The 22,974-nt window shown below is 30.5% G+C and overlaps 3 protein-coding genes and 1 long non-coding RNA gene across 5 annotated transcripts in view; 2 read left to right on the top strand and 2 right to left on the bottom strand.

Annotated features, from left to right (window-relative positions):
* Nucleotides 1–19,486, bottom strand: part of NANS (N-acetylneuraminic acid synthase) — a 32,179-nt gene extending 12,693 nt beyond the window's left edge. Inside the window, exons 1-4 of one of the 2 annotated variants that reach the window (XM_067287758.1) lie at nucleotides 19,241–19,486; nucleotides 15,476–15,560; nucleotides 4,134–4,270; nucleotides 3,838–4,053 (exon numbers count right to left, since the gene is read on the bottom strand). In XM_067287758.1, coding sequence (XP_067143859.1) covers nucleotides 3,838–4,053; nucleotides 4,134–4,265 — 348 coding nt within the window. In that variant the 5' untranslated portion in view covers nucleotides 4,266–4,270; nucleotides 15,476–15,560; nucleotides 19,241–19,486. The remainder of the gene's footprint in view (nucleotides 1–3,837; nucleotides 4,054–4,133; nucleotides 4,271–15,475; nucleotides 15,561–19,240) is intronic. The other variant, XM_067287757.1, reaches the window with a different exon arrangement.
* Nucleotides 1–22,974, top strand: part of LOC136989546 (uncharacterized protein NKAPD1-like) — a 106,598-nt gene that overhangs the window by 54,046 nt on the left and 29,578 nt on the right. The window lies entirely within an intron of this gene.
* LOC136989532 (uncharacterized) lies at nucleotides 6,323–7,384 on the top strand. Its single transcript, XR_010882927.1, has 3 exons — nucleotides 6,323–6,496; nucleotides 6,660–7,023; nucleotides 7,098–7,384. It is a non-coding gene; the product is annotated as an uncharacterized lncRNA (long non-coding RNA).
* On the bottom strand, nucleotides 7,634–9,793 carry LOC136989553 (putative nuclease HARBI1). The gene is made up of 4 exons (XM_067287768.1): nucleotides 9,527–9,793; nucleotides 9,283–9,383; nucleotides 8,108–8,456; nucleotides 7,634–8,075 (listed from the first exon to the last, which is right to left on the bottom strand). The coding sequence occupies exons 1-4, from the start codon at nucleotides 9,791–9,793 to the stop codon at nucleotides 7,851–7,853; spliced, it is 942 nt and encodes a 313-aa protein (XP_067143869.1). The 3' UTR covers nucleotides 7,634–7,850.

The following is a 22,974-nucleotide window of genomic DNA, read 5'->3' as shown; positions in this document are numbered from 1 at the left end:
TTAAACATGCCACTGCCATTATAAACAGTGTTATGGAAGCTTTACGTTCTGATATTGAAATACGAGGAAGTTCCCTACAGTAGTTATTAAATACATGATTCTTTACAGTTAATGCATGCTATAAAATAAAATTTGCATATTACCTGACATATTAAGCAAAAAGTGCCAACATCATTAAGGAATGTGATGATTGGTTTAACTGAAGTGACATCAGTGTGACATTGCTCTCAAGTTGATTCTTTCCATAGACAGATTAAAAATATCACATTTTTTAACTAAAAAAATTTTTAGTTAGGAATTCTTAATATAAAATAATTATTGATTACAGTACATTTATAATACACTAATAATAATAATTAAAATTCATTTTACAGCTTTAGATTTTTTCTATTAAAAACAATTCAATCTAGAATTTCATCTAAAATTGCTTTAAAAATACTTTATAAAGAAAGAATGTCTTGACAGTTCAGATGACAAACTGTCATCATAAGTATCAAGAACTATTTAATACTGCTGAGCATTAACATTGTAACTAAACAATCTTTTTAAGTTTAATAATGTCATGCAAATAGCTCATGGGTTATCTGAGTTTGAAAAATAATTTCAAAGGAATGCAGGTTATGCAACGGTGTGGGTTATATGCCAATTTTAAACTCCAGTCATTAGTTAAAGTTGATCTGGTGAGTCAGTTGCCTGCCACTGGCCAATTAATTATTTAACTGTACTCCTGCTGTTTTTACAACCCTGATCTATTTCAACAGATTTGCAAGTATTTATTGAAAAATTAAATCTTAATTAAGATACAGATTAATTTTCAGTTTAATATAAAATACAAACTTAAAGAATTATAAGAATTTTTTTTAGATAAGTAGATGTATGTGTTTTTACAGATAAATCTGATCAACTAAGACATTGAAATACACTGTCTATAATCGCAATAAAAAAATTAAGCTATATTAGATGAATTTTTATTTGTTAATTTCTTTCTCTCTCAGTTCTAGGTTACAAATATATATATACATATATATATGTTATCTTCAATAAGTGATAGTTTGTATTTTTCATAAAAAAAACTTTCAGAACTATTTTATAATTATTATCAGATAGAAATTGCATATGTGAAAAAATACTACTGTAATCAAAAATTATCAGGAATGGTTCATTTGAACTGCACTGTGAAAGAGAGCACTGTTCCGTCTGGTATGACTTGCATTGACATCTAGTAACAATTCTTGTCATCATCTGTTTTCATTTGCAAATAAATGCTTGTTTTGTGTGTTAAGAATATTTTCACTGGCAATTCTACAAAATGTTGAGTGTAATTGAGCAAAAAACATGTGTTCAATTTTCTTTTTGCAATAGAATTACTGCTACAAAAAACATTTTGTGACAATAGTCTATCAAAAATAAGATGTTTTGAGTGGTAGATGATGTTAAAGAAAAGCAAAGAACACATCAAAGATGAACCACACTTTGGTAGACCATCCACTTCAACTGATGAACAACACATTACTCAATGATTGTCATTTAGCAATTAAGGATATTATTAAACATGTTCTGGTATCATTTGAGCCTGCAGCACATTGCTTGTCAAGCTGTCCCAAAAATATTGAATTTTTCCAAAAATATGTTCGAGTGGCTGATGGAATGCTTTCTCAAAGTAAATCATTCTTAAAATGCGTCATTACAGGTGATGAAATGTGGATGTACACTTTTGACACAAAACAGCTCAACAATTGAATGAATAGCACTCAAAAGGTGAAGTGAAACTGAAAAGACCAAGTCAAAGTCAGTCAAAAGTCAAGATTGTGTCAACTGTTTTCTCTGAATGTTGTGGTGTTTGTACTCTTACCACTATGAAGACTGATGGTTCCTAAACCACAAATCTGCAAACCACCATTACTGCTCATTTTGATGCTGTCTGTAAGCATGACAATACTGACAGTGATAATTCCTGGCACAGTGACATTAGATACTCCATTATACTGCCCATGCACTCAGAGGCCAGCCCACCCTTCTATTTCAAAAAGGTTAACAATATCTTCCAAAATCTTAAGAAGAAGAAATGTCCATAGCATCTTATAGTCTGTAAAATACAGTAGTTCCCAAGACTACAATATAATACAATGATGTTAGTTTAAAGTGCAATAATCTAAACAGCATTTAATATTTTAATTAATTAGCATTTTTTAACAAAGATTTATATTTTTATCATTTATTATTATTTATGAATTTATTGTTAATTCATTTTAACCTTATAAAATTAAAAATGATAATCCTATACCAAGCAGCTATGCAGAAAGTTTTGTTTTCACTTGAGGTGCTAATGATATGAACTCTAGTAACGTTTTCATATTTAAACTACACCTTATCATTGTTATATACAGCTTAGTTATTGTCTATTAATATTTAACATTTAATTGTTTTACTACACTTTTAATGAGTGCAATCTAGAGTTTGGATTTGAATAAATTAAAAGAAAAATTATTGTTTCAGTCATTTTAAGTACAAATGTTCATAAGTTAGAAGTCAGTTTTCAAATTATGACCTATATAGCTTGCTGAAAATTGTTTGATTTTGATTTAGCAGTTAAAATTAAATAACAAATTTCATATCCTACCAAATGCAGAGCATTATCTTTTTGGGATGCAAACTCTCTTTGGTATAAGATTTTGACAGGACATTTTTGTCAAGTATTACATACTCTTCTGATTATTATCATTATTATTGTTTTTAGCAGAATGCTGCATATAAACAGGTGAGGCCACCAGCATACCAGAAACTGCAGATTTTTGAATGAAATAATAATAAAATACACATAAAAAAAGCACTTTTGGAATTCCAAAAGTATTTTACATCATTAGAAAGAAGACAAAATGAAGAAATTAAACATATAATTGTAATTTTTGATGTAATGCTGACAGCTTCACAGTTTTAGAATAAAAACTTGTTTGTTTTTATGTGTCTTAACTCATTCATTTTTTTAATGTGCCCTCTAGAGAGGGATGTATAACCTCACTTAAACTGGCATGCTGGCTTTTACCATACAGAAATATCTGATTTCATGGTCTGCCCCAGATAGACCAGCAAGCCAGTCATTCCATGAAAATACAGTATAAACAATCCAACTTTTGTTTCCTGTGATTATTCAAATCAAAAAGACAGGTTTTCTTGGTGGCCAAAGACAACTCAAATTTGTTACAGTATGTAAATATTTGCTTAATTCAAACAATTAATTTTCCAAATTTAGATATTTTTCAAAATGCTTGTAAATGTTGATGATATAGCCAAAGCAGTTAAACTTCACAAATCAATTCCTCTATAGACAAATAAGGTTTAGCTTCTATAAATACTAAAGCTGACAAGGCATATTCACTGAACTCAACCAATCATTCTGAACATTGTTCATCTTCTAACCTCATATTTCCCATTCTAAACGTTTTAAATCATCTTAAGCACTTCCTGACATCAAGGCATCATATCCAAAAATATTTACAATGCTTTTTGTGGCAACATTAAATTCAAACAAAGAAAGAATGCTAATGTGTGTTTCATTTATTATTCACAATTTCCTTTGAAAAGAGTATATGTTAGTGCTCAGACATATTTCATCATATATTCAATCATGCTGAATGTATATCAATTAAAAACATAATCTATTTTGCAATAAAAAAAAACAAACAAAATTACTTATGAAATGTCTTGATATGTATAATTTCTACATTTATGTTTTTTAAAATAATATTTGATGGACATGTGAAGTATGTAGAAAATTTCAGTAAATATCAGTGAAATTTGAAATAAAAATCTGCCTCATATAATATATTTAAAATTTACCTTATCCATTCCAGATGATGAAAATGCAATATTTTTTTGCTGTGCAAATTGATATAATTCATAAAATTGATCTTCACTAAATTCCAGATGCTTTCGGTGTTCTCCGTAAGTTTTTCCCCAAGAATTTAATGACACATATGGTCTTTCAAGAGCTGCTTTATTGAATCTTGATGGTAAATCTGTCTTTTGAAATTTTACACAGTCTGCACCTATTTCCTATTCAGATAATAATCAATAATCAATAATGTAACCAAAAAAAATGTGAAAAAATATAAAACAACAACAACGATAACAACCTTTGCTTCAATAATCATTCTTTTAGCAATATCAATATCTCCTTGATGATTCTGTCCAATCTCAGCTATTATAAAACAAGGATGATTTTTACCAATCTTACGTCCAGGTATAAGTTCAAATTCAATATCCATTTTTCCTACAAATATTAATTTAAAATATATATATATAAGCAATTAAATTTTATATAAAATGAAAGTTTTAATTATAAATTTATGAAGTATGTAGTATTTACAGTTTTTAATTAATTACAGTTAAATTTTGGATGAAATAAATTATAAAGTTAGTATTTTATAAATATTATTTGTATTTATTGTGAGAGCCCAAACTTGACCAAAAGAAGAAAAAAAAAAAAAGTTTTTCCCAAAAATCTTTTTTTATTAAATTGTGGTAAAATTTTCCCAGCAAAACAAAATAACTTAATTGTTGGAAGATATGATTGTATCTTTCGATAGTCACTTCCTTTCCCAGGTGACACATCAAATGTGTCACCAGGAACCTAACAACAAAAATCACTATTGGATGGGAAGATCAACATTACCAAAAATGGGTAGAAGAAAGAGGAGAGAACCCCCAAATAAAAAGAAATGTCCGATGACAACACTGAGATTTCATCCACATTGGGAGTTCATCCATCTCCAGACTTCATTGGTTGCAAGGAGTTCGTTGCTCATCCCAGATACATCGCCCATCCTGCCGATCCTAACAAATCAATCCTACAATCCTACTTGACCACTATCAACTCACCAGTTTGACTCATTGAATGATCCTGATCCTAAATGATCACCAACCCAAAATCATCCAAATCATCGATTCACCGATCCTGATTCATCGACAACTAAAGAACAGATCTCCTTGAATTTTGCAAGGTATTTATTGACTTGCGGATAATTGTGAACTCTCTCTCTCGCAGTAAGGGACCTGCAATATTAATGATAATAGCTACTTTGTAGAGATCCTTAAAAAGCTAGCTACAAATCCTTATAAAGCATTATGAACTCTTGTATATAGATGTACTTTACTTATCTAATAAACGGGTATTTGTTAATGTTAATTAACAAATACCTGTTTATTAGTTAAGTAAATCTGGTAGTTCAGTAAATTTCTTGCAACTGTTCTCTCTCAAACCTTCTACATCATGAGTCTGAGCACCTACAGACACGACCATTCACGCAAAACAAACTTAATGGCCATTGAGGTTTCCGTGTCTGTCCTTAAAGACACGACATAGTGGTGTCAATCCTGATGACTTGGAGCGCGTTTGGAAATTGTAACCAGTAACACTGGTCACTGCCTGTAGTTACCAATGCGTTTAGAAAATGTGACCTAAATAACTAACCGCGTTTAGAAATCACTGTTATGATGTCACCAGTAATCCTGCGGTACTTACCAAAGTTACCCAGGTGTCAAAGCGGTTTTAGCGGTTCTATTAAATTACAAAACGGCGGACATAGTGTATCGTTGTGGAGATTGCAGCAGAGATTTTATAACTTTGGATGAAATAAAGTTATTTTGGATGAAATAAAGTTATAAAGTTAGTATTTTATAAATATTATTTGTATTTATTGTGAGAGCCCAAACTTGACCAAAAGAAGAAAAAAAATTTTGTTTCGGAACATGTATCTGCCCCACAAGGCGATCAACAAAATGTTCAAAAAACAATTTCGTCACAAAATTCAGCCTTATTAACGGATGGGGCAGACGGACAGCATGGTCATTGGTCAACAAATGCTGTAAAGTTACTGATTTCACTGTATAAAGAGCATGAAAATAAATTTTCCGATATTTGTTGGCCAAGCAACAAGGTATGTAAATATTTATTTATTCTTTTTCGAGTAGTTAAAGGAATTACTTATTCATTAGAAGTCCTCACTCTTAATGTCTAACACTTAATTGTTTAACGATTAATCCATATGGTTTTTCATATAAGATATTGATAAAAAAAGAAAAAAAAACAGCTCGGTTATTAAAAAATTCTATCAGAACAGTATAGAGCAGAAAAATATTAATTTATCTCTATGTACATTTCAAGTCTAAAAAGGTTTTTTTTTTCTTTTTTACAAATGAATTATTACAGTCTGTCCCCAAATGATAGAGCTATTTTAAAGTAGTGACATAATAGAAATAGTAAGCAAAACTTAGAGGATTGATTATTGGTTTATCATATTATGTAATAATTTTATTTAAAAATATTAAAATGAAAATATAAACCAATTTTGATAATGTTGCACAGGACATACCCCATAATGATATTCATCTTTACTTCAGCATTTAAATTGCAATTGTTATGAAAAATAGTACACAGGATGGTATAAAATATAAAATAAGAGTGAATTTATGTAAGAATGAAAAGTAATATACATCAGTGGAATCATTAAAAAGGTAATAACTGATGCTTGGCATGAAATCACCCATAATTAGAGGAAAACTTTTTAAAAACTATGCAAGACAAGAGTTTAACTGTCTTCTAAAAAAATATTTTAATCTTCAATCTATTATGGTTCAAAGTTTTTAATGAAAATAGTCAGTCATTCTTAAAATATAAGTATTCAATTATTAAATTCTGTGTTAATATTAGGAGCTAAAATTTAACACAGAAACCAAAATGAAAAAAATTATAACGCTGACCTAAAATTTATATCTTTCAGGTGTAGAGTTTAATTTCAAAAACATTGCAAGAAAATAATTACCTTGTCACAGGTAATCAGTGTGATGAAAAATGGAGAAATTTAAAGAAAACTTATAGGAAAATTAAAGATGGGAACAAGCAAACTGGCCGAGGAAGAAGCCAGTAGGAATTTTTTTCCATAATGGATGAGATTCTCGGACAATGGCCAGATATTGAACCACCTGCTACTTTCGAGAGTTCCTCTTCAACTTTACAGGTTTTGAGTAAGTGATTTGTCAGCATTATACAAGTGATTTGTCTGAATGTCATATTACGATATATAATTATCTTTATGTAGACATGGTGGAAAGCAATTCAGAAGATTCGGGAAACATCGGTATCGAATCAACATCAATTATCTCTTCTCTTCCCAAACTCCCACAAAAGTGTAAGCGGAAGTCAGAATGGTTTGATGAATACAAAGAACTAAAGGAAAAATCTAGGGAAGAAAGACAACAGCGACATGCTGAACTATTAGAATTAAGGAGGAAACAGCATGAGGATAATATGGAATTCTGCAAAGAGCTGTTAGGTGTTTTAAAGAGTTTGGTTGTAAAATAAAAATTCTATTAAATGTTGACAAAATCTCTTTGCATTATGCCTTAAACACAAAAAATTTTTCACCAATTAGATGAGATTCATTTGAAAGAACAGTGGCAATGTATGTATTACTCAAGGCAGCCAACAACAACAACATTATTTTATAATTTTTTATTTCAGATTTGTTACTGTTAATTATTTTTCAATAATCAGTTTACAACATACAGTACTAGTGTTTCTTGTTATTTTGGTATGTTGTAAACAGATTTTTACAACATTTTCATTAAAATATTTCTTTTATTTTGTGCTCGAGCACATGTACTATTAGAATCTGGTACAGATTCACTAGGGTTGTCATTTAGAATTTCAGTTTCGTCATCTAAATTGCCGTCATAAATTATACAAACGTTATGTAAAACACAGCAGGCCATGATAAACATTGGTATGAGATAAGGGTTGCCCATATCCACATATCTCAAAGTCTAAAATGTCCTTTCAATAAACCAAAGGCTCATTCCACTATATTTCTTGTCCTGCTGTGTTTTAAATTAAAGTTTAGTTGTTGTGGACTTAAATGTCCGTTATCTCTGAACGGAGTTATTAATTGTTCTTGTAGGGGATACGCAGAGTCACCTAAAAGATGGTATTTTGGTGGAACCAGCGTACTCAAACTTCTCCCCAATTTGGAACATCTAAAAACACGAGCATCATGCACACTTCCAACTTCTCCTGCATAGCAGTCTATAAACCTGCACCAAATGATATAGTTAAGTCAATGAAATTAACTTCAAAATCTAAATTTAAACTGAAACAAAAGGAATGATTTACAAACCTTGAATCCATTACAGCTTGGAGTAACACTGAATGAAATCCTTTTCTATTTATGTATGACTCCGGATGATTTATTGGTGCCTTGATTGGTATGTGTGATCCATCAATGCAGCCAATCACACCAGGAAAGCCACATGCTTTTTTGAATTGAGAAGCATTAGTTTCAAGTTCGTCACCTGATGGAAAACGTATAAATTGGCCAGACAAACTGGAAATTGCCTCCCAAACTTTTTTACTGGTGAACCATAATGTTGCTTTTGACACATCAAAACGATCACTTACAGATCTGAAAGTAAAAATAATATTTATCTATTAACAAAAAACTGGCTTAACAAAGCATTTTTCTTGATTCACTTATCAATGGAATGCATGATATCAAACTAAACAAGTAATATAAAAAAAAATTTTTAAAGTCAATTCCTACTTAGGTCAACAAAGAAAAATTTTATTTTAGTTACTTTTTATTAAATAATTACAATTAATATAAATATGTATATACATATGACAGAGAATCACAATACTAAGTGGCAAAATAGAAAGCGAATTTCCTTGCAATTTTCCATTTTCCTTTCTATATATGGTGTTGGACTATTATTTTTGTTTCTCGCATACACACTTTCCATCTCTCTCACTAATTTATTCACATGTTTCATTTTCCATTTTGTTCCCTCCTTGACTCAGACTAGAACCCAGAAATTGTTTTCTCCCATATAAAACTAAAATTAATTAATCACATTTAATTAATGAATTAATATTTGAAAAAAAACTGTATTAATCAAGTGTCATCCACTACCAGTTTTAAAAAATGTATTTGAACTTGAGTGGATGAATAAAAAGTATTTTATTAACGATTGAAAATTTGAACAAGATATATATAGGGAGAGTGTGAACTAATAGTTGGAATTTAAAAATGATCTTAAAAATAGAAAAATTAAATATTCTTTCAAAAAAGTTTTTAATGCAATTGTAAAATTTTATGAATCACTTATCAAAGCAAATGTCTCTTAAAATCTAAAATGACATTAACATTCCTACTGTTATTGGAGCAATCCTACCATAGAATACATCTATAAACATCTATTTTTATAACACTTAAAAACAAAATTGATTACCTGTACGATTCCGGAGTAAGCCACAAGGCCATTAGGATTTGTTTCCTGGGCTCTAATGTTTGACGACCACGGCTGCAGTTATTAATGAGTTTTTCCGAAATCTAAAATGATTTATTTTCATTATAGAATATTGCATTAGTTAATAGAACAAAAATAAAATAAAGGTCAAGCGATAAAATAGAGAACAAATTAATTCCCGCCTATTCTGAATTTTTACCAAAATTAATATATTTGATAAACTTACCATGTTTTCAACGGCATTAACTGTTTCCGGAGTCATTCTAAAATGGCTTTTAAATGTTTGTGGTGAAAATCGCGAAACGATTTCCTCCACGTAGCCTTCCACCTTCAGAGTTTTCTCCGATAGTCGGCCAACTTCTCTAAGTTCATTTTCATCTTCTGATAAACTTGAACTTGCCAAATCGTCATCCTCATATGCCTCTGAATCGATATTCAAGAGCATTGATAAAATTAATGAAATGGTCTCTTCTCGGTTTGATTGCGCCGCCATGTTGTTCACCACGAAATGACCAGTCTGTTTAGAAATGCGCCACGCCCCTGGAATAACCAGCTATGACCGATGACATCAGGCACCACTACCGCTGTATTACTGGTTACAATTTCCAAACGTGCCCTTAGTCATCGCCAACACCTTAGGTCATGTGACATCAGAGCATAGGGGCACTTTGTGCATTGTCACATTATTTATAATTCTTTAATTGAGCTTCATATACTTTTGCTAGAAGATTTAAAATTTAATAATCTCAAGATCAAAAGAAAATTGCAATAAAAAGTTGTAATAAAAGAGCATAGACATTTCTAAATTTTTAATAAAAAATGATTTATTAAGTTATAATTTTGAATAATTACTTATTATTGACTGATAATCTAAAATAAATTTGTTTTCAGAAATGATTATAATCATTTAATCTGAAGTAGCCAGTCCTAAAATATTTAAACACTTTGAAATGTTTCTCACTTCTACACATTCCAAACATTTCAATGACCAATTTCTAAATGTTTCTATTCAGAACATTGGTCTATTGTTTCTAGATAGAACATTTGTGCATCACACAGACAGACAAAATAAACATGTTCCTTTACTATTTTTTTTACTTACCATATATATTGGAAGATAAGACGATAGTTGAATCATAAAAAAAGGTCCCTAAAATCCGGGGTCATCTTATAGTAGATACAAAAAAATTAGATTGAAATTTATATAAATTAAAACCATTATAGTAAAATGGACAAACTGTAATTATTTACTAATAGAGAGTAGAGTATGTCCACAAAATAGAATAAGCCATATGATGTTTTTGTGAATAGTCAAAGTCATTACTCGAATGCCTGAATCAGTGTGAATGTTTGCAACAATCGCAAGGCAGTGCCGCCAGATGCAAGAAAATAAAATTTTGATGTCCTTTCAAAAAATTACGAATAGGACATAATTCCATGTACGCTATATAGTGTTATTATCCAGTGATGATCGTTGCTCTAAACAAAATTCACAGGCCATTGATAGTTTGGGGGTCGTCTTATAGGACAGATATATGCTAAAACTATAAAACTTCAACAAAAATTTATACCTCGTCTTATCTGAAGGTCGTCTTATCTGCCAAGATATACGGTAAATGTAATATTATGATAGTGACAAAGAACACCAGAGGATGCTCTACCTGTTTTTATATTTTTACATTTTTTTGCAGAGGCAGTTCTATCCTATTGCTTTAAGGATGGCAAACATTTCTGCTCAAAACATTGAGCACTCTGGGTGCAGGGGAAAGGCGTTGTGATGAAATTCCTCACTACCGACATACACAACAAAATTGTACATCAGAATATTAAATAGGCTTAAAGAAGTAAAGATATGAGACAGAGTTACTAAAAAGAATCAGGAACATAGCTCTTGGGCTTAAATGATAGGCCAAAGAAATTTTAGGAGTTGGTTTGTAGAAAGTAATGTTCAGACTTAAAAACAGAAAAGAGACTAGCTTAGTAGTTGTATAGACTCAAAACAATAAAACCAAATCCTTCTTAGATATGTCAAGAGGACAAAGTTATACAAATTGATTAGTCTATCAATCATTAATTTATCTTATTTTTATAAAAAGTAATGCCATATAGGCAAAAAAACTACTACTCTGGCTATGACAACCCTAAACACAATAAAAGCACATGAAAAAACCACATAAGTAAGAATACAATTCTCCTTTACAGATATATAACTAAGGTAAGAAATGCCAGTAATTTAAAGTATTCTACTGCAAGAAAACAACAACTAAAACGATTAACATTTAATGTTTAAAATATTGGTTAAGAATGATAATGATAGTGATTGCATATTATCAATTGCATATTGAGGCTGAAAGCACAAAAAAAAAAAGGCCCAAAAATGCCGATTACCTAAGATAATAGAGAGGTTGTGGCCAAAGTTTTCATCTCTAAAACGTGAATGTCGAACATTGAGTGCTGCCTTCCTGTAAATCTAGAAGTTTGACAATGGTGTTTGGAATGTCATTGGAATCATGCTCAATGTTCCAAATGCCATTGTCAAACTTCTAGATTTACAGGAAGGCAGCGCTCAACGTTCGATGTTCATGTTTTAGAGATGAAAACTTTGGCCGCAACCTCTCTAACAACTTCTAATAACTATAATCAAAATTAATTACAGTTTTATTTATTTAAAAAATAAATGGAAAATTCCCAAAGAACAGTGGATATCCACCCCCCAAAAATGAACAAATGTAGAGACATAAAAATAGATTCTATTGTATTATTTTGGCAAATGTGTATTAAAATAATAAGTTTTTCTTCTGAAAACATTTACTGTTCATTCAATAAATTAATTTCCTTAAATAGAGAATTAGACAAATAAATATGAGTGAATATATGAAAATTTTTGTTTTGCAAGTTCAACTGATGGCTATTTTAATGAACCACATATCTGTAAGAAACTTCTTTTTGTATGCAATTTATTTTATCAATAAAATAATAATTTTGTGATTTTTTAATCTTAATTCATTACACTGACTTGCGAGATCAAATCAAAATTTATTCACAGATTTTTATTCTCCATGATTTTATTGAGAGAACTTAAATATACTGTATTGGCCCAAATATAAATCAACTCTCAATTCTGGGACTTTTTTGAAAAATTAGGACCTGAAAGTAAGTCAACTTTTTATTATTAATTTTATTTGCTTATAAAGAATTAACAATTTGCATTTAAAAACTTTGGAATTGAAACAATACTTCATTACTTTCGACATCATTCCTGTTTCCTATTTTATTGCCAACATGGTCTTCAGCTCCCTGAACAGTACATTATCCTCTGTTTAGTCTAAGTTGCTGGTAACACAACATATCTTAAAGTCCTTTATAATTGTGTCAACAACAACCATCTTTTATATAATTCTGTTATCCTAATTTTTACAAGAATATATGCAATTTTAATACTTTTTACCTATAAAAATTATGAAAAATTTACTAAACAATCAATACACCAAATTTTAGTGTCTGTTTAATTCTGTACTATGTATACCACAGACAGTTATCAAAATTGAGAAAACTTTAATGGGACTCAAATAAGTTGAGAGAAGTTTTTGCTCCTTTAAAACTGGGAAGAAGAAAAACAACTAATACTTGAACAAATACAATATTTTAAAATAATTTCAATGAAAAGATATTTAAGTCTTGTAAAAGTTAAACTTAATGATAAATAAATTTATGTGGAGTGATTTTTACTATTATGTATTAAATTTAATAAATTCATATTTCAAAATCATATAATATTGTCTTATCTACTAAAACTTAACTATGATTGTTTAAATTATTGTAAACTCAACAACTTTCAAACGTTTGAAAGTTGTTGTTGAGTTTACAATAATTTAACCTGTTTAAAATGGAATATGTTTCAATCCTGTTTAAAATGGAATATGTATGCAATCAAACCTGTTTAAAATGGAATATGTATACAATAAAACCTGTTTAAAATGGAATATGACAAAACCATTCAGAATCATTCCATTTTATGTTTTTATTAAATCAATACAGGAAAAAAAAAAAAAAAACAGTTACTACTCATATGTAGGCCTTCTGCTCCAAAGAAAGAATTTTATGTTTCAAAGACCTTGAAAACAATGTTTTAACATAAATTGATGTACTATACATCAAGATAGGTCATCTTAATACTCACAGGGCAGAAAGCATTAAAATGGGTTCATTTTTTTAATGCTTTCTGAACCATTTTTTAATGAACCATTATCAAGTTAGACTAATACAGAACTTTTCAATTTTTATTTAAAATTATTTAAACTTTTTTAATTTAAAATTACTCATATTGTCAATAAGAACAATTCTTAAAAATGAATTTTTGTTATTCCTCATATCAGTAATATAGTATTGAATTAGCTGATGTAATGAGCCATGCTTGGGTTTCCTATGTAAACATCAAAAAGGTTCAAAAACTACTTGGGCTTTTGTTAGTTGATGACTATATATAATGAACAATTGCTTCCATCACAATGTCAATGAAATCTCATCAGTTTTCTTTCAATCTCTCTTATTGAAATCAATTTTGTTTTATTTTTGTATCTTTGTAAAAACTTGTTCTATCATATTTGATATGATATAAAATATGATATTTTACAGAAATATTAATATTCAAAGGTTAAAAAATTCTCAAATTACAAAAAGTAATTCTTAGGAGAGAAATTTGTGACAAAATATTTTAAAGTGATATTTCAAGAGGCAATAATTATATTTTAAAGAAACATTGAAAGTTGATGGAAAACAATCTTATGTTAGTAAGATTTTTTAAATATAGTTCAACTCAGTTATAACAAACATGGATATAATGAGTTTATGGTTATGACAAGCAAAACACCATAGCAATTTTAATTTACATCTTCCCATACATTTCCTTGCACTTATAACAAGTGTACTTCACAGATATACCAAGCAAATTTTTGGTAGCTATGCAAATGTATGAACATTCTTAATTGTTCATACATTGTGCATAGCTGAAAGGTTTACTTAGTTTTATGATTTCGATGAATTACAGGTCTATTTATCACAACTTTTTGGAGACTGCCCCTCTCTTTGTTGACTAGATTCCAGTCCTCCTCTGCCAATTTACCTAATCATCACTACAATTGTAAAATTACCAAATACTGTAGTTAGAAATGAACCTTTCTATGAGAAAGATGTCTATGAAGAAAAGAAAACAGCTCTTGGTTTACAAAAAGTAGAAATTATTTGCAAGTTAGGACTAGGTACTAAAACCGTCAAAGTGTGTAGAAAGTTTTCTTTGTCTTCTTTGACCGTATTGACATTACAGAGAAATAAAGATGTCTACCTATTGGTGCTGGAGAAAAATATAACTGAAACAAAAAAATTTAGGAAGTATGAGCATGCAAACACCAATGAAGCACTACTTCAATGGTTTAGTATACAAAGAGATGCTTGATTTTCAATTGACAGACTGATCTTGAAAGCTCAAGCAGAAAAATTTGTTAGACAATTTAGGTACAGCAATTTTGTACACAACAATGATTGGCTGGATCAATTCAAAAACCAACATATCATTTATTCAAAAATTAGTGGAGAATCTTGATCTGGTGATCAAGTAACTGCAAATGAATGGATTGACCTTTTTTTGAGCAGAAATGAGAAAAGATTTTTATGACAAAGATATCTTCAATGCCAACAAAATGGAACTTTTTTATAATCTGATGCCTGACTATACATACACATTTAAATTCAAAGTGAAAAAATGTGTTGGCGAAAAAAACCAGAAAGTCACTTGATGGTGCTTGTATGCACAAATATGATGGGAAGTGATAAGAAAAAATTGCTAGTTATCAGAAAATTGTTAAAACCACAGTATTTTAAGAATGAAAGAAATTTTCCTGTGAATTACACTGCAAACAGAAAAGGCTGGATCAGCATTTCTCAACCTTTTTGCTTGCACCATTTGCATGGAACCATTCAAACAAATACGTTTGAATGGTTCCACAACCAAAATATTTAATATAAAATTTTTAAAAAAACCTGGTAAACCTGAGTCACTACATATTATATAACAAGAAAAAATTATGTATTTATTTTCTGTTTAGATAGTTTTTATTTTAAACAGATTTTACTGTATTGTATTAAGAAAAATCTGTTGACAAATAAGAAGTTTACTTACTTGAAAAACTCTTTCTTTATAAAAACATCAGCCATTCTTCATACAACAAATATCCCAACCAAGGACAAAGGATGAACTTTGGCACCTATAATCAATTAATTCATCAAATAAGAACATTTTTTTATTTTATAATTTCCAAAATTATGGAATCACAAAAATATATAAATATTTATACCACTACATCAACTTAACAGAATTAATAATGAAAATAACTTTACATGCAAATAAAATTTTTATACAAAATATACTATATGTATAAGGAAACTTTTTAAACATGGCATACAGACTTATTTCAAAAAATATTAATAAGTTGGTAAGATAATCGTGTGTAAAAATATTAACAAGCATTCTGGAATAAAAATTTGGATGCAATTAAGAAATTTTCTTAACTATATACAGTGACCTCCCATATAATGCACTCCCCCTATAACAAATTTGTATAATGCAACAAAGATATTGCAACTAGTACTCATACAAAATTCTAATTTTGTTGTCCAGAGGTATATGTTTTCTTCTTCAACTTCTAGGCCTAGGTTTAATCAAAGAGTTGCAAAGAATTCTGATATTTAATATAGTAAAAATTAATATATTATCATAATCCTTTGTAAATAATAATTATGTTATAAAAACATCATTAAATCAAATTATTCTTACTAAATAATTCTAGCACAATAAAATCAAGAAAATAAATTAAGTAAAATGTACAGTGGAACCTTGCTTAATGAGCATAATTCATTCCAGAATGTTACTCATAAAGTGAAACAATTTTTTCTACATAAACTAATGTAAAATACGATAATGCATTCCATGCCAAAAAAAAAAAAAATATAAATAAATAACGACTAACCCGTTACAAAGCTCTAGTGCCAAATTGTCTTATTAATTATTTATGTATAAAAAAAAAATACTCAAATATTTTATGTATAATGTTTATTCAAAGAAAATGTGTGAATCATCATTTTTCTTCTAGCATGGAATGAACCAACCTGGAATGCAAATTTGATTTGCAGAAAACAAAAAAAAATTGAAATACAGTAATTTCTAATATTTAATTATAGCCTTTACATAGCCAAGAATTTGGCATATCGTTTGGCATATTTATTATATAACGGGCTATGATTGTTGATGTTATGTGTAATATGTCTGAACACAAGTTTGGAAAAATATGTGATCATAAGTGACAGTAAGATACTAGCGGAACAAGTGCTAAACACAAACTGATGTAGCATACGCACAATTCGGGACATCCCCTTTTTATCACTCATTATGCAAAACGTCGCTCGTTAAGAGAGTCATTTTTTTTATAATTAGCTTTGCTTGTTATGCAAATTACTCGTTATGAGAGGTGCTTGTTAAGCGAGGTTCCACTGTAATTAAGATTGAAAATGTCAACATAGCACAATTTTTGTTTTCCAATGAATAATTATAAAATAAATATAAGTCTTGGTGATGTTCTGTTGAACAGACAATACCATCTGGTAATTGTCTGTCCTTGCTATATTATCAAACAACAGGGTATGGAGAAGCATTAACAGTAATATTTTGATGGAGAGAGGTAAAAATGTGGTTAAATATTTAAAAAAAGTTTTTACATATATCTTATTACTTTTAAGTGTTTTAATAAAACTGTGGTTACTAAAAGAGCACCATTTAGCAATTGACACTAAATTCAAAACAAGAAATAGTAATGAAAGTGGATATATACAAAAAATTTGGAAATGTGCACATTTTCCAAATTATTTTGTATATCTCCAGTTTCTTCCATTTATAAAATAAATGTGCACATTTTTAAATAAAAATGATTAGTGGTGTTAAATATTGTTTTTTGTTGTTACATTCTTTCTAAAACAAGCTTTATTTAACATGTACGCATACCAGCAGTAATGTTTTTTAGAAAAAGAGAAATGGGCATAACCAAGACAAACTTCAATTTTGGTCAGCAAACATTCATTTGACTGACAGCTGAAATTCTACGTAAAAATAATTTGACTAAGTTTGATAGTAATTAAAACTCCAGGATAACAATTATAATTAAAATTTACAATTTCAGATGAAATACTAATTTGAAGTATAAAGTATCTTAACAATTTCTTTTTTCAAATCCCAAGTTGGATAATCTGAAGAGAGCCATGACAATCAAACATTTTGTTTTGATGCTCTCATTCACCTTAATATACAAAACAATATGTTAGAAATTCTTCTGGTGATGGCACAAGGGTCAAAACCACCATAACATCCTTCAGACTAGATTATCCAATTGTGTGGTGAGAAAGGAGATAATTTGTGAAGTAGGCCTACAAGAATTGAATTATCATCATAAATTTTTGATACTTTTTCATTAACAACAAGCATGCATTGTATAGTAAAAGATAGTTAATACTAATAATATAATAATACTGGTAATTATAATATAATTTGTATTAACAAAAAATAGGGCCCCATTAGACTTCAATAAGCCCTAGGCCCCGAAAAACCTAGATCCACCACAGACGCTCTGCACGTAATCATGCACTTCGGTGCCGGCTATTGCTCGCATCTCAGCACCCGAGGTGGGGGATTGCCCCATCTTCCCTAGTGTTGCCACCCGTCTGGTTTTCACCTGGACAGTCTGGTTTTTAATTCATTTTCTGAGTTAACTATTAATTTTGTCCGGGATTTTGTAGAAATTATAAAATTATGATAAAACAAAGTACTAGCAAATATTTTTATAAATTTTATTTAATTTCTTAACTTAGGCACTTGTCTAGGAGCAATGTAACTGGTTTAGAACTGGCGAGCACATTTTTCTTCAGATGGTAAAATAACATTGCGCATGTGTCAGGGACTTCTGTTCAAACAAACCTGACCTGCCGTCCAGGTCAGCAATTTTGAAAAGGTGGCAACACTACCCCTAAAACTATATAACATTAAGTACTCCACAAACAGTCAAGTGGACTAAACAGTTAAATGCAATAGTCTTAGCAGAGCAACATGACTGGGAATCTGATGCGTCCCAATTTTGGGGGCCGTATCTCACAAAGGGTCATTTATACAGGTACAGTTCCTTTGACATTTTGCTCCTAAAGGTATGCTCTACACCTGTGATAAGATCCCAAATGTCTCATTCAGAGCTTGTATTGAGCCCAGGTGTGGTTTATTTGACATTTTTGCTCATATGGGGGGTCAATGACTCCGTTGGTAGTAGTGTTGCCACCTTTACGAAATCACTGACCCGGACGGCAGGTCAGGTTTGTTCGAACATAAATTCCTGACGCATGCACAATGTCATTTTACAATGAAGAACAACGTGCATGCTGGTTCTAAATCAGTTACAGTTAAAGACTAGGGACTTGCATAGAGTAACATACAAGCAAAAAAAAAGGTCGAGAGGCAGGTCGCGCGTCACACATCAGCATAAACAGAGTAACGTGGCAGAATGGCAAATGAGTTTCAATTAGTGTGAGGTCTTTCGTTATTCAAATTGTGTAAATTTATAACAATATTTGCAAGAACTCTGTTTCATCGTAATTTCACAATTTCTACGAAATTCCCGGACAAAATTAATAGTTCACCCGGACAGTGAGTCAATTCCCGGACTGTCCGGGTGAAAACCGGACAGGTGATAACACTAGTTGGTAGTAAATCCCTCATTCAGAGTTGACATCTTACCCTATTCATCACATTTCATCTAATTACCCCTAAGTAATTACACAAACAGTAGAAACACTTTCCTTAACTCTAACCTTTGCAACTAAATTTACACGGAATAATGTATTTGACATTTACCACATTATCTAAGATTTTCGAGTCTTTAAAGGTGAAACTCTTCATTATCTTCTCTTCTTTACGAATAAAACAAGAATCCATCAAGAAATTGACAAGCTGTCTCCTTGGCAAATCAAAACATCGAACTACATAACTCTATGAAGCTAAATGTCGTCTGTTTTCAGAAATTTTTTACCAAATCGTTTTTATGACATTATAATACCATTTTATTAACTAAATTTAATAGATATAAATTAATAATATATAATACCACATTAATAACAACTCTAAAACGTTATAATTAATAAATAAAATTGCTATTTATCTTAATCGTCGAAAGATAGAGCTAAGTATCGAGTTTATTTACTTTTCATTCATTCAAATAATTCAAAAATTAAATTTTCCGGTAAAAATATGGCTTGTGTCATTATCGAATTTTATTCTATTTTTTGTGTTATTATTTACACAATATATCTTGCTGATATTATTATATAACTAATAAAAATAATTACTTAAAATTGTTTTGAAGGCAGAAAAATCGTTGAACTAGAATCGAACCCGAACTCCACTATCGAGAGTTATCGTGTCCAAGTTCGATTTCTACCAGAATTATAATTGAATACAAATTTCCCTAGTGGAAACGTTACTAACTTTCATACCAGATCGTTACAGTTTAGTTTATTTGTTTTTCTTCCAAATAGGGTTTATTCAAACGCTTCAAATCATACTAAAAGTTTGGAACTACAGCTGGACTGGAAATTCTGGCAAATGCCAGAGGCCGGTTAACACGGCTCTGGAGAATTATGCAAGAAATTAATAATTTTAGAAAGCTATTAAATATGTCTTTTATACAGGGTGTTAAGAAATTAGACCGACAAAACGAAATGAGTGGTAGACGGGATCAATTGAACAATTTTGGTTCTATAAACTGTGAGTTCGCCGCAATACCGTTACGAAATACGGATTTTTAAAATTTTGGTAGTAGGTCCAAAATCGTGCAGTTTTAACCTTTTGCTGCCCAAATTAATTTTTGACACATAAAAAACTTATTAACATATTCTATATATAGAATCGAGACGAGTTGTTAATAATAATAATAATCAGCGCAGAGCCCAAACAGTTAGGAGTTGAAAGTTGAAATTTGGTACACAGTTAGGGTACGTCACGAGAACGCACACTTAGAAGGGATTTTTCGAAATATCTCCCCACGGGGGAGAGGGACAGGATTAAGGCTTGACACTTCCATTGTTGATGGAAGTGTTAAGTAACAATGGAAATGCCAACAATGGAAGTGTTACGTAACAATGGAATTGTTAAGAGAAAGCGACGTGCAAGACGCAGATGCAGTGTTTTTCGTTTTTGCGGGAAATCGAACATATTTTTAGACCCATCTAAAAATTCTGTAATTAGTCCGGAAACAGGGGGACCCAATTCTTGCATTCTGTGAAAACGGGTAAGGTTGACTGTAACGTAATAATCGTAATTTTCACTAAAACGGGAGTTAAAAGTTGAAATTTGGTACACAGAGCACCAAATTTAAGTACCAAAGTGTTAAGTAACAATGGAGAACAAGAGAAAGCGAAGTGCAAGATTTACGGGCGCTGGAAAAAAAAGAAATAGAGTAATATGTTAGAACATATTCGATTTTTAAACTTAAACAGATTAGTTCGGTTTTTCTCGACCTTTCTTCTTTAGAACATTCGATGAAAATCGAACGATATAATCAGAACACGTCGTGAAAATCGAATAATATTAGAACATTCGATTTACAAATTCGACCTTTCTTTAGAAATACTTAGTTCCTTGATGAAATTACTCTTTTTCTTTTGTGACTATAACGTAGTAATCTTAATCTTCGCTATCGTTACTTTTGCCCGTGCAACGCCGGGCCTGCCTGCTAGTATATATATGTATTGTTTAATACTGATTATTAAACACGAGATGAAATTCTACTTTTCTATTTTTCAAATTTGGTATGTTACTTTGAAGTCACATTGGGCTAAAAATAATAAACTAAACAAAAAGGAAAAATATCATCATACCATAACTGTAAGCAAAATGTGTAAAGGATTTAAAAAAGAATGGAAATATATTTTATTTAACAAACTTATAAATATAGCATATACAAATTAAAATTAAGTACTGACACTGGTTATTTACTTACTTTGATATAACCTGCCATCATTAAACTAATTAGTATGAAATTGAATGGAACAATTTGAACTGGCTGTGAAACCTTTCCAGTTACTCTATTACCTGGTAAGGAGATATAATGTACTGCTTTTTGTTAGAATAGTTCCAAATTATATGCAATTCCTGGTAAATCACATAACACAAATGCCTTAAAACACCATTTATGGGTGAATAGAAAACTTCTGGTTTAGGGTTTCCCATCTATTTTGTTATTATCCTCATCTACACAATCATAATAATTTTCAGTAATAATTTCTATGAATGTTATCACTTATTTCAAATCTTAACTAGCTGTAGCTAAAAAAGAATATTCTGACTCATATTCACAAATAGTTCTTATTTCAATATGTTTGTTTTTTCTCTGCCATAAAATGTTTTCATGCCAATTTCCATGTCTCTATATAAAAAGAGTCATAGTTTATTAGTGCTCAATGTTACTTGAAAGTTACATATCTAATTTTATTCACAAAAGTTACATTTAACAATTTTATAAGATAATTTTGCTTTATGTAGAATTATGCTTACAATTGTGTTAAATATTTTTCCATTATCAAAACTAACCTAAAGACAGCATTAAAATATAATGGTAAAAACAGCTAACTATAAGCAGAGTCTAAAATATACAGATAGCTAGTGGTAAAAAATGAACTTATCATTGCTGTCAACACATCAAAAAATAGCAGCCATATTTTAACTTTCAAGTTACATTGGTCAAAAAGGGAATAAAATGTATTTTACAGTTAAATGATGGTAAAAGGAGATTGACATCAAATTTACACAGAACAGTAGAGGGTTAAGATACGAGGGGTGTTCAAATGAAAAGGTACGAAACGTTGTCACAACCAAACTGGTTGAAATGGGAATATGTCACTTTGGGATACCATAGTGAGACATCTAGGGATGCGAATGTAGTGTCCGGCGTGGTTGTGCATCATGCATGTGTTCCTGCACGACACAGGAGAGAAGTAGACAGTTGTGTGTTCTCTCTATTGATACAGCAGTGCGAGGACATCATGGTGTTCACATTGCAAAAGTTGTATTATGGACAGAAAAACCATTAACAGTGATGTGTACTGTGAGACACTCCGTAGCCTACACAAGTCCATCAAGAGCAATGGCCTGGGCTGCTCACAGAGGGAGTGATTCTGCTCCACAATAACGCACCACATTCACACGTCTCCAGGTGTGAACGTCAAGTTCAAGTGTGAGCAGCTTGAGCATCTGCCCTACAGCCCAGACATGTCGTCCTGCAACTTCTATCTGTTTGGTCTGCTCAAAAAACATCTCAAAAGGAAGCGCTTCAACTCGGACAAACTAAAGGGCACAGTGGAGGACTGGCTCTTGTCACAGCCATAAGAATTCTGGGAACAGGGAATCCTTTGGCTCATTAAAAAGTGGGATAGTTGTGCTCAGGCCACTGGTAATTACTTTGAATAAAGACTTCAATTATAACCACAGTGTCACTTTGTACCTTTTCATTTGAACACCCCTCGTATAATGCAAAATCAGGGTGGCTCAGACAGGAGTGTCTACTTATGAAAATTTACATCTTGACAAATGTT

The sequence above is a fragment of the Centruroides vittatus genome, unplaced genomic scaffold, assembly GCF_030686945.1.
Source record: "Centruroides vittatus isolate TY-2023 unplaced genomic scaffold, ASM3068694v2 scaffold_654, whole genome shotgun sequence".
In the NCBI taxonomy this organism is placed as follows: Eukaryota; Metazoa; Arthropoda; class Arachnida; order Scorpiones; family Buthidae; genus Centruroides; species Centruroides vittatus.
Note: the sequence above shows the minus strand (reverse complement) of the source record. Positions and strands in the feature narration are given on the sequence as shown.